At 44.5% G+C, this 11,621-nt stretch overlaps 1 protein-coding gene across 4 annotated transcripts in view; it reads right to left on the bottom strand.

Annotated features, from left to right (window-relative positions):
* Positions 1–861: 861 nt before the first annotated feature.
* SAMD4A (sterile alpha motif domain containing 4A) overlaps positions 862–11,621 on the bottom strand; it is a 121,844-nt gene continuing 111,084 nt past the window's right edge. For all 4 annotated transcript variants that reach the window (XM_063439004.1, XM_063439005.1, XM_063439006.1 and 1 more), the window contains 3 exons: positions 3,020–3,146; positions 2,258–2,341; positions 862–2,011 (listed from right to left, as the gene is read on the bottom strand). In XM_063439004.1, the coding sequence (XP_063295074.1) occupies positions 1,983–2,011; positions 2,258–2,341; positions 3,020–3,146 (240 nt within the window). In that variant the 3' untranslated portion in view covers positions 862–1,982. The remainder of the gene's footprint in view (positions 2,012–2,257; positions 2,342–3,019; positions 3,147–11,621) is intronic.

Below are 11,621 nucleotides of genomic sequence, written 5' to 3'. Positions count from 1 at the left end.
AATGAATGGATTTATGGGGGTCCATACCCGGGTTACTCAATGAATGGATTTATGGGGTCCGTACCCGGGTTACTCAATGAATGGATTTATGGGGGTCCATACCCGGGTTACTCAATGAATGGATTTATGGGGTCCGTACCCGGGTTACTCAATGAATGGATTTATGGGGGTCCATACCCGGGTTACTCAATGAATGGATTTATGGGGGTCCATACCCGGGTTACTCAATGAATGGATTTATGGGGGTCCATACCCGGGTTACTCAATGAATGGATTTATGGGGGTCCATACCCAGGTTACTCAATGAATGGATTTATGGGGGTTTGTACCCAGGTTACTCAATGAATGGATTTATGGGGGTCCATACCCAGGTTACTCAATGAATGGATTTATGGGGGTTTGTACCCGGGTTACTCAATGAATGGATTTATGGGGTCCGTACCCGGGTTACTCAATGAATGGATTTATGGGGGTCCATACCCGGGTTACTCAATGAATGGATTTATGGGGTCCGTACCCGGGTTACTCAGTGAATGGATTTATGGGGGACTGTAGGATTGATGGGGGTCTGCCCAAATAATGATGATAAAATAAACCTGGTTTTGCACCACTAAGCTTTGCTCTCTCTTTGAATGTATTTAAGTCCATTAAATACTACGGATTTCATGTTTTTTAATAAAATGAAACTATTTTTTCCTTCTGTGATTATGTGGCTCTCTCATCCCATGAAGCATCGACCACTATTAAAAACACCTTCAAGTAGTTTCATTTCCATACACGGGCAAAGAACATATACATAGCTTATATAGAACTACTGATCACAAGGCCTCCCAGCTTGCTAAACCATCACAGCGGCGGCTCGAGAAGATGGTCTTGTTCACAAATGGTTACTTTAAAGAGACACAATCGATCAAAAAGAAATGTTATCATGTGACGGAAGATTCTGTAACGTAGCACTGATGGCTACATTATAAACACGAATAGATTTCGTTCTGTACGGAATCGATCACATAATAAAAGCACTTTTTGATTGTCAATGTTTAACCTTCAAATATCATCAATCAAAAAATAAAACCTAAAAATTACCTTTTGTATAAAAATGAATTTAAAAATCAGCATCATCCAAAAAGACTTCCTCTTCTCCAGTTCTATCACGTGAGACTTGCAATCGAGGAGGATTCACCACTACAGCACTGAAATGGTTAGTGGATGAGCAGAAAGAATAAAAAACAAAAACTAATCACTTTCCACCTCCTGTCTCGAACGTTCTTTTAAACATCCACCAACAAGGGGTCCAGACCCACCAGCACACTGTGCACCTCGTCTCTCTCCCTGCACCCCCTCTCCCATGATCCACGTCCTCAAACCCGATATCACAGCTGGTATCTAAACACAAGCCGACGTGCGTATCCAATCTGCGGACCGCTACAATATGCAAACCGGCTGCTTGAAAAGCTACGACAACATAATAGAGACATTTCAAATAAAGAACACATATCTGAAAGTATTACTGTACCCATAATAGTTGCTTGTTATGTAAACATAAGGGGTATTGGGGGAGGGGGGCAATATTCCTAACTTAAATAGCACAAAAACAGACTATATAGAATTAAAATAAGCAATGCAAAGCATCACCCCTTTCCATGCCTTTGGTCACACACGCTGTACCCAGAATAATGGGACAGTAGTGTATCTGGCCTCTGACGGCATTTAATGGTTTCCTTGTTCAGAACACAACGCTTTTCATTCAGGAAACCATTCGCACAAAAAACAAGATATTTATGACAATCAGAAATGACCACGTTTGAAACTCCTCTTCAAGCACAGCTTCTGCCTTCACATTCTCTTTTTTGTCATCTTTCAAAATAATATGAAATAAAAAGGCAAATTTCTGTTTGGCGTTTCCAGGGGGGGGAATCGGCGGTTCCGGACCTGCAGTTCTCTGTGTCACGCCCAGCGCGCTCACAAAGTACCTTCAGCATCTAGATTGTAGAAGTTCTATCAACGCCATCTGTAAAATTGCAAAATTGAAAAGAGAGTTTACGGTCTGGACTCTATAGAAGAAACCACATGGAGCAGTTAAGACGTAATCCGGTAATAGGCAACCCTCCCCAAAAATGCGTTTACATCGACTGGGATCAAACTATTTAAGTGCAATCTAGTTTATTTGAAAATTAATTTGTAAACATTGAATATTCATCTAAAAACCCATTTTTATGGTAAAAGCAGTTTAAACTGGAATCACGTCGGTACTTACCACCGAGCGCATGTTCCGTCATACTCAGACACAAGGATTCCAGACGGTTATTAATATCGGGCTCCGTCACCGGAACCTGGAAATCTGACCAGAGGAAAATGTGTTAAATAAACCGAGAAAAGAATCCTTAATAAAGAATTAATACTATCTGCGATGTATACGGCAAACATGTTGTACTGCACCCCAGGCACATTTATGGTCATCTGGTTGGAATGGCAGCTTCCAATCCTAATCAGGCACCCTTATAATATACACACGTTCCGGGGACACACCCAGTACAAGGTATATCGCACGGACCCTTATAATATGCACACATTCTGGGGACGCACACGGTACAAGGTATACCGCACGGACCCTTATTATATGCACACGTTCCAGGGACGCACCCAGTACAAGGTATACCACACAGACCCTTATAATATACACACGTTCTGGGGACGCACACGGTACAAGGTATACCTCACAGACACTTATAATATGCACACGTTCCGGGGACGCACAGACGACAATCTCTGGATTATGCCATTTACTGACATATTTTTAGGACTATATCCTGGTGAATCTCTGGATAATTATGTCACTTGCGATGGGATGATACTGACAAGCTGTTAAATAATCTGGTGTTTTAGTTTGTTACTGATTATCGAAATATACGCTTGTCACATTACAAGACTGTAATAAGGGCTGATGCTGGATGGATTTCAGTATTAAAAACAAATTGCTAAATCGTCAGCAATGTTAATGAATGAGTCGTCATCATACCTGGCTGCTGAAACATTAGCATCGTCTGTGGCGATGTATGGACCGGCAGCGATCGCGTTCTCTGCACTGAGCTGTGAGTTCGACTCGGCATGCTATTACTTCCCCCAGGATTTGCAAACCATAGATTCTGAAACAGAAAAAGAAATGCCAAGAGGTGAAATATTGAGAGAACATAAATTATCGTGAATAGGAAGGGAGAACAAATGAGGAGCAACATGTGAAGAGTCAAGAGTGATCCGTTAATACAATATAAATCAGCCAAGTGTAAGGAATTAAAGTATAAACAAACCGTTTGAACTACACATGTGCGAGCAGTTTGGCTAGTCTGATGTATAGGAGAAATGTTATGCTCTAGATTTTATTATGAATATTAAATGGTAACAGTATTTGTACCCACTGGCATCATGCTGTAATACAGGGATTAGTAAACAGAATATTCCCAAATTCTATAAGCAGGGAATCCCTAGCAGTATTTTACTTTTCTTTCCTCATTTCATGGTTGTCCCACTTACTGCAGCAGGTGAGGAAACGGTAAGTGCGTTAGAAACAGACGCTAACACAGCTCTAAGTGGGATTCACCTGGCCCCCTCTAGCCTTCCAAAGTCTCTTCCCTTTTTGGACCTCTTTGCAGAGAAGGGAAAACAGGAAATGCCTGGAGACTGCTCTCACTATTCACATGTTATTTTTCCGCTTTTTAAAAGATCCAGACTTGAGGGGGGAGGAAAGAAAAAAAAAAAATAGGACAGGGTTTGTTAAGTAACAGCAGGGTACAGCCAGTCAGCGACCGTGGACATGAATGGACCCTTTAATGAAACTCGCCAGCATTGTGTGCTAAACACCATGAATGCTGGGATTTTCTGGACAGAAATAACCATTTAAATACAAATCTAACAAATGGCCAATAAGGAAGTAAGCATACAATCAGTCCCAGAGGGAATTACAACTGATGCAACCCCCATGATGCCAAGTCAAAAATCAAACCAACTACTAGAGGCCACAGACAACTACACACCAGCACCTTGGAATCCAAACCAGGACAGCTGGCATAAAGCAATCACTCTCAGCCAGTCCAAGGCTGGCGAGCTGCGTTCTGGCACACGGTCCAGGCTCTCCCTCCACAGGAGACTATTTTCCCGAAATCTGTCCCTTTTGTTATGAACATTTTCTACGTCACCACAACTAAGAAAATGGCTAAAAACCAAGGGGTGATGGTAAGGCAGTAAAATGTACAGTGTGTATTTTATCAGTGAGAGACAGATTAACAAAACAAAATCCAGAAAAACACACGTCAAAAAAGTTATAAATTGATTTGTATGTCAATGGGTGAACTAAGTATTTGATTCCCTATCAATCAGCAAGATTTCTGGCTCTGTCTTTTATACTGGTAACGAGCTGAGATTAGGAGCACTCTCCTAAAGAGAGTGCTCCTAATCTCAGCTCGTTACCTGTATAAATGGTACACGTCCACAGAAGCAATCAATCAGATTCCAAACTCTCCACCATGGCCAAGACCAAAGAGCTGTCCAAGGATGTCAGGGACAAGATTGTAGACCTACACAAGGCTGGAATGGGCTACAAGACCATCACCAATCAGCTTGGTGAGAAGGTGAGAACAGTTAGTGTGATTATTCGCAAATGGAAGAAACACAAAATAACTGTCAGTCTCCCTCGGTCTGGTGCTCCATGCAAGATCTCACCTCGTGGAGTTTCAACGATGAGAAAGGTGAGGAATCAGCCCAGAACTACATGGGAGGATCTTTTAATCATCTCAAGGCAGCTGGGACCATAGTCACCAAGAAAACAATTGGCAACACACAACAAGTCTGTGGAAAACCAGTGCGGGCTCACGCTATACCCATGGGCAGGTGTGGGCTCGCGCTATACCCCTGGGCAGGTGCGGGCTCACGCTATACTCCTGGGCAGGTGCGGGCTCACGCTATACTCCTGGGCAGGTGCGGTGTCCCAATGCAGGCATCCTCTCCTACTATAAAACTCCTGCACAGGCCGGGAATTGGATGAAACGGCCATACCTTCGACGCATTGGTCCTCTACCATGAGGCTTCAGCTGGTCGGATGACTGAGGCATAAATCTACCAGGACTTTGTTATGTTTATTTGATTTGCCTAGTATGTACCCCAAGCAGGCTTCATTGATGCTTCTTATAATGTAGTACATATCTTAGTTGCCAGCAGGTTTACTATATGTTCTGTGCATGAATATTTTCCACACGTGTATTTAACCCTGGCTAACTCCCTGTCTAGTTAGTTGAGCTCTTAACTCTTACAACGTCAGCATCCTCTGAGCGCAGAGTAAAGGACATATAGCATGTGTCAGATACACATATGAGACCTCCTATAGCAGCTAAGCCTAGCCATATACTCTGTTGAATTTAAATATATTTGTGTATTGCAGTCAGTTAATGACAAGTTTGTACTTTCTTGATATCCACTTTAGCAAAGAATGTGCAGTGTCATTTAATGCTAATAACTGTATTCCTTTGTTTCTTGAACAGGTTCGCACTAGCTGTTGTGGGTTTGCATTAATCCCACCTATGCACAACTTAAAAAACAAAACACCTACCATTAAAATTACAGACCGATCATTTCTTTGCCAGCGGGCCAACGTTCAAAATCAGCAGGGGATCGTACTTTTTTTCCTGCACTGTATATTTTCAGTGAATAACGGCCATCGACAGACTGAATCCTGCATAGACTTCTTTTATATTGCAACATATGGGAAGCCGTTGGCTTATCAGCTCAACTCAAGAAATCCAGGTTCTGATTCGCTACTGCCAGCTACCACATTTTGTAGTCAGTAAAAGAAGATCCATTAATCCAACCACTGAAAATCCCCTGTACCTTGTGTTAATGTAGCCATTGATATCAGGGCCCCAGTAACTATATCAAACACCAGGCCAAACTAGTTCTGATTCTTTGTATATCGTGTAAGGAATCTGCTCTCCGAATCTGGGTTAAAAGCAGAAAACTTAAAGGATCACTATAGGGTCAGGAAAACAAACTCGTTTTCCTGACACTATATAACCCATAGGTCCCCCCCACCCTCAGGGACCCCTCCTGCTGGGCTGATGGGGTTAAAACCCTTCAGCCACTTACCTTAATCCAGCACCGGGCTCCCTCGACGCTGGTGACCTCTCCTCCCACTTAGACGTCAGTGGAGTCGAATGCGCAATGCTTTCCTATGGACGTTCTGCACGCTGAATGCGATTTTCGCATCCAGCGTCGCAGAAGCGACTTTAGCGGCTGTCAGGAAGACAGCCACTAGAGCCTGGGTTAACCCCAAATGTAAACATAGTTTCTCTGAAACGGCTAAGTTTACAGCTGCAGGGTTAAAACCTGGGGGGACCTGGCACCCAGACCACTTCATTAAGCTGAAGTGGTCTAGGTGACTATAGTGTCCCTTTAATATGAAAAAATAAACAAACCTGGTGAGAGAACCATTGTGCTTTACGTTAATAAATTAGTGCATAGTTTGTTTGAATTGGCAGAGCGAAGTCCCAATTCCACAGAGACTCCCAGTGAAGGAACGATTGGTACCCGATGATAATTTACTCATGGCTCTATAAGAGCTACAATGTGCCATGTATACAGGTTTACAGGTCGCGTTAATGTTTGAATGGCAAGTTACATGACTGCCCAATTGTCTGTAGTCAGAGTGGGCCATTTCTAATTAATTACGCGCATGCATGCTGTGGCAAAAGTAGCCTCGCCTCGGGCTCTTGAAAGGGCCTGCTTGCCAGCCTCTTGCCCAAGGGTATTGTGTTCGTATACCGAACAGACGCCTGAACAGTTAGACCACCCAGGGGAGTCGTGTGCTGCTTGTTGACTCTTTTCACCCCTATCAACACCTTAACCGCAACGTTCTAAGCGGTCGACTGGGTGGCCGCTGTTCGTATGGACGAACATGAGGTCCACCCATCTTGTTCCCGCAAACGCATTTAATGGTGTTTGGTTGTCGAGTGTATGGAACCCAAATCAAACACCAGACAGCGCGAACACTACTTGGACTTCCATCTCCAAGTATGTTCGGTGGTGTTTGTATGAGAAGAGCGGCATTCGGTGGGAGCAAACTTCCGAACGAGGGACACAAGGCAAGCACACGTACGAACAGTTCTGTACGGTATATTGTTGTATTTTGTACTCCGAAAAGAGACCGACTGCACAACCTGATTTAATGGAACTCTTTTGGGCAGGAGCTTCGTGTGCGGTCGGTCAAATTATGACCTCCAAGGAAATCCTGAACCCCTTAACCGATCTAGGTGATATATGGATAGGTTGATCCCCCAGATCGGCGCCATCAGGGGATGTGACTTTTGTGGGGTTTCGATATGTTTTGGGGGTACCTTCGGGATGTTGTTAAAATGTATGTTTTCTGTGCCTGGAGAGAATGGAGTTTAGTACAGTTCCTGACTGAATTATCTCTTAGGGGAGGGATTACCGTATTTTGCGTGGGAGTGTCCTGGACCTGAGAGCCAATGTAATTATGTGTATGTTTTACTGTAGTCTCCTCTCAGGTCCAGAGGGGAATGCCCCTGGAATATGTATCCGGAAACCCCTTGCATGGGGAGTTGCATAAAAGGCTGCATATGGCTCCCATTAAACAAGTTCATCTTCACCCTTAACATAGAGCCTTGTCTCACATGTGGAGGGAACAGCTATATTTACCCTGGGGATTGCTATACTCATTATACTCCCTTGGATTAGAATCACTAACTCTTGCCAGAGCTATCCTGCTATACTCTCTGGATTGGAAGAGGTCTACCCACTGGAAGCTGGATCCAGGTCGGGTGAAGGACAGCGAGACCCCAACCAAGCTGTAATGCTGGCTGCGAGGATAACGGTGGTTATGGTGTCTGGTGGAGTGCTTGGAGTACTCTGTGTGCACTAGGAAGCATCAATTGGCGGAGGCACTCACCCTGGTAACTCATTTAAATACAAAGGAATTTATTCACTAAACTGTGAATCAGGCGAGACTTAACAGAAGGATTATACATTTAAGGCAAGCATGTCAAACTCGCGGCCCACAATGAATATTTTTGAGGGCCGCGAGCTTGACATGCTTACTAAAGCAGAGTAACCACCTGGTCTCCCCACATTGCAGGTGGGTGCTTACTCTGCTCATGTAACCGGCCGGGGGAGAGCTCTATGTGAAGGATTTCCCACAACCCGTTCGGTTGTCTCCACTCCCTGCTGTTTTAATCACTTGGATCATTTCGTTATTTTTTTTGTTGTTCGGTAAAATATTCGTTTTACCGAACCGAGACCACACTGGATACCAATTAGAACATAGAACTTTGAGTAACCACACGAAAACCGCTAGTTAATTGAATGCTCCTAGGTGGCCGCCATTTTGTGCATCCGAACGCACGTGGTGAGAACAATGGACGGCGGCCATCTTAACTCCCGAACGCGGCCAGCGGGACTTGGTCGTCGAGTGCCTGGAACTGTTTTGGGCATAGCGCTCGCACGAACACCCGGTCTCTATGGAAGTCCCATACGTACCACTTTCCCATACGGTAGACAAACGGCGTTCAGGAGTTTCAAACAGACGAACGAGAGGAGCATTCTCCACGAATCATCTTTATTCTATCAATGGCGGTTTAAGTACAAATCCATCCGAACGGAGACCGGCTCTTGCTGCCAATTCTGTGGAACTCTTGGTCGAATACAACCTAGTGGCGAGCCGGTCAAACTTCCACACGGTGCCGTTCGGAAAGTATCGAACGGATTTTCGTGAATTTTGAATATGTTACTCACATCATCGTCAGCTACCCATGGATATGTTTTTTTTTTTTATATGGTTTTGTTATGCAGAAAGTATATTTCTAAAAATTTTGAAAATTGTTACCTTTTCTGGCCAGCAATAAGTATGTTTAGTATGTTTCTAAAACTCAATTATCTCGCTGGGTCAGAGGAGGAGCCTGGTGTATAAATTGAATGTCCTTGCTTCCATTAAACCATGTCTTGTTCCAGCATTAAGCTTTGGCTCATGTGTGGATTACTATGCGATACCAGCGATATTTTACCCTGTGGATTATTGGTGATATTATTTTATGGGAATAAGGGATACTAGACGGTAATACCTATTCAGACCGTCACACTCTGTGGCGGCAGCGAGGGAGCTCAGTCTTCTTGCTCTTCACTGCTCCTGCGTGCACCGTCTGAAGGGAAGCCGGGCGCCGGAATATGACGTCATAATCCGGCATCACTAAACTGCGCGTGCGAGAGCAGTGAGGAGCAGGAAGACTGAGCTCCCAAGAGAAGATCAGGGAGAGGTCCCACACCAGCTCCCAAAGGTAGTTAGCAATGAATACAATGAGGTGAGTAAGTGTGTGCAAGAATGTTGAAGTGTGTGTGTGTGTGTCTGTCAGAGAGTGTGTGTGTGTCTGTCAGAGAGTGTGTGTGTGTCTGTCAGAGAGTGTGTGTGTGTGTCTGTCAGAGAGTGTGTGTGTGTGTCTGTCAGAGAGTGTGTGTGTGTCTGTCAGAGAGTGTGTGTGTGTCTGTCAGAGAGTGTGTGTGTGTCTGTCAGAGAGTGTGTGTGTGTGTCTGTCAGAGAGTGTGTGTGTGTGTCTGTCAGAGAGTGTGTGTGTGTGTCTGTCAGAGAGTGTGTGTGTGTGTCTGTCAGAGTGTGTGTGTGTGTCTGTCAGAGAGTGTGTGTGTGTGTCTGTCAGAGAGTGTGTGTGTGTCTGTCAGTGTTGCGATGGCCGCGACTGGACAGTGGAGACACTGTCACATTCACATTCTGATGTCACGTCAACGTGCTCCACCTCCACAGGTTTTCAATGAGTAACAGGAGGATCCGTTTGGCACTGGATGCGGATGGCGCCATTGGGAATATACCAAAGGCTGGACTCCGGAGTCGCATACTGGCAGCTGCAATGTGAGTTGAGTATTCCTGTTGTCTGGGGTTTACTAGAGAGGGGTGCTGGGATTTAGTACAGAGGGAGGGCTGTGAATTAGTAGAGAGGGGGCCTGGTATTTAGTACAGAGGGGGGGCTAAGGTTTAGTAGAGGGGGATGCGTTGTTTTTTTTTTATACTGTTCTTTTCAAAACAAACCCACGTTTCTAGGAAAATTTAAGGTTTGGTTTTTTTGCGGCAAACATAAACTTAAACATTGTTTATGTGGCCCGTGCTAGCCTTTAGTTTGACATGCTTGATTTAAGATCAAAATAAAGTACATTTGGAAAAAGGTTCTCCAAAGCAGATATTTCCCCAGTTCTGTTTTTATGTCTGCGTCTCTGTAATTCCCTGCTTAATTCTCCAGGATTCCTGATTTAGTGTCTCCGTTCGTTAATCTCGCAGCATTCCAAATATGTTTATACTGGCCGGGGCAACGGCGTCTGCAGGAAACGCTACGTCTAACTGCTTTCCTTCCCTCGCTGTGACATCACGTCCGGAATGCAGGATGTCACAAAGCAGCAATGACATCATGGAAGCTATGCGATCCCCAGACTCATTCCGAACGGACCAGGAAATATCGTTTCCCACCCACTCACACCACCAAATGTGCATCTCTCTATTTTAGGAAAGCTACAAACCTTATTTATGGCAACGCATCACAACGAAACCTCCACTCAACACCTGTCTCTCATTAAAGACACAGAGCACAGTTATACACACACACACACACACACTATACAGAGTGCACAGGTTTACACACACACACACACACACACACTATACAGAGTGCACAGGTTTACACACATACACTATACAGAGTGCACAGGTTTACATACACACACACACACGCACACTATACAGAGTGCACAGGTTTACACACACCCTATACAGAGTGCACAGGTTTAGAGACACACACACCCTATACAGAGTGCACAGGTTTAGAGACACACACACCCTATACAGAGTGCACAGGTTTACAGACACTATACAGAGTGCACAGGTTTACACACACACACACACACACACTATACAGAGTGCACAGGTTTACACACACACACACACACTATACAGAGTGCACAGGTTTACAAACACACACACACTATACAGAGTGCACAGGTTTACACACATACACTGTACAGAGTGCACAGGTTTACACACACACACAAACACACTATACAGAGTGCACAGGTTTACACACACACACACACACACACACTATACAGAGTGCACAGGTTTACACACACCCTATACAGAGTGCACAGGTTTAGACACACTATACAGAGTGCACAGGTTTGCACACACACACACACACACTTTACAGAGTGCACAGGTTTACACACACACACAAACACACTATACAGAGTGCACAGGTTTACACACACACACACACACACACACACACACACACACACACTATACAGAGTGCACAGGTTTACACACACCCTATACAGAGTGCACAGGTTTAGACACACTATACAGAGTGCACAGGTTTGCACACACACACACACACACTTTACAGAGTGCACAGGTTTACACACATACACTATACAGAGTGCACAGGTTTACACACACACACACACACACACACTATACAGAGTGCACAGGTTTACACACACACACACACACACACTATACAGAGTGCACAGGTTTACACACACTATACAGAGTGCACAGGTTTGCACAC

Source organism: Pelobates fuscus, chromosome 13 (genome assembly GCF_036172605.1).
Source record: "Pelobates fuscus isolate aPelFus1 chromosome 13, aPelFus1.pri, whole genome shotgun sequence".
Lineage (NCBI taxonomy): Eukaryota > Metazoa > Chordata > Amphibia > Anura > Pelobatidae > Pelobates > Pelobates fuscus.
The sequence above is the reverse complement of the archived record's forward strand: the minus strand, read 5'-3'. Positions and strand labels throughout refer to the sequence as shown.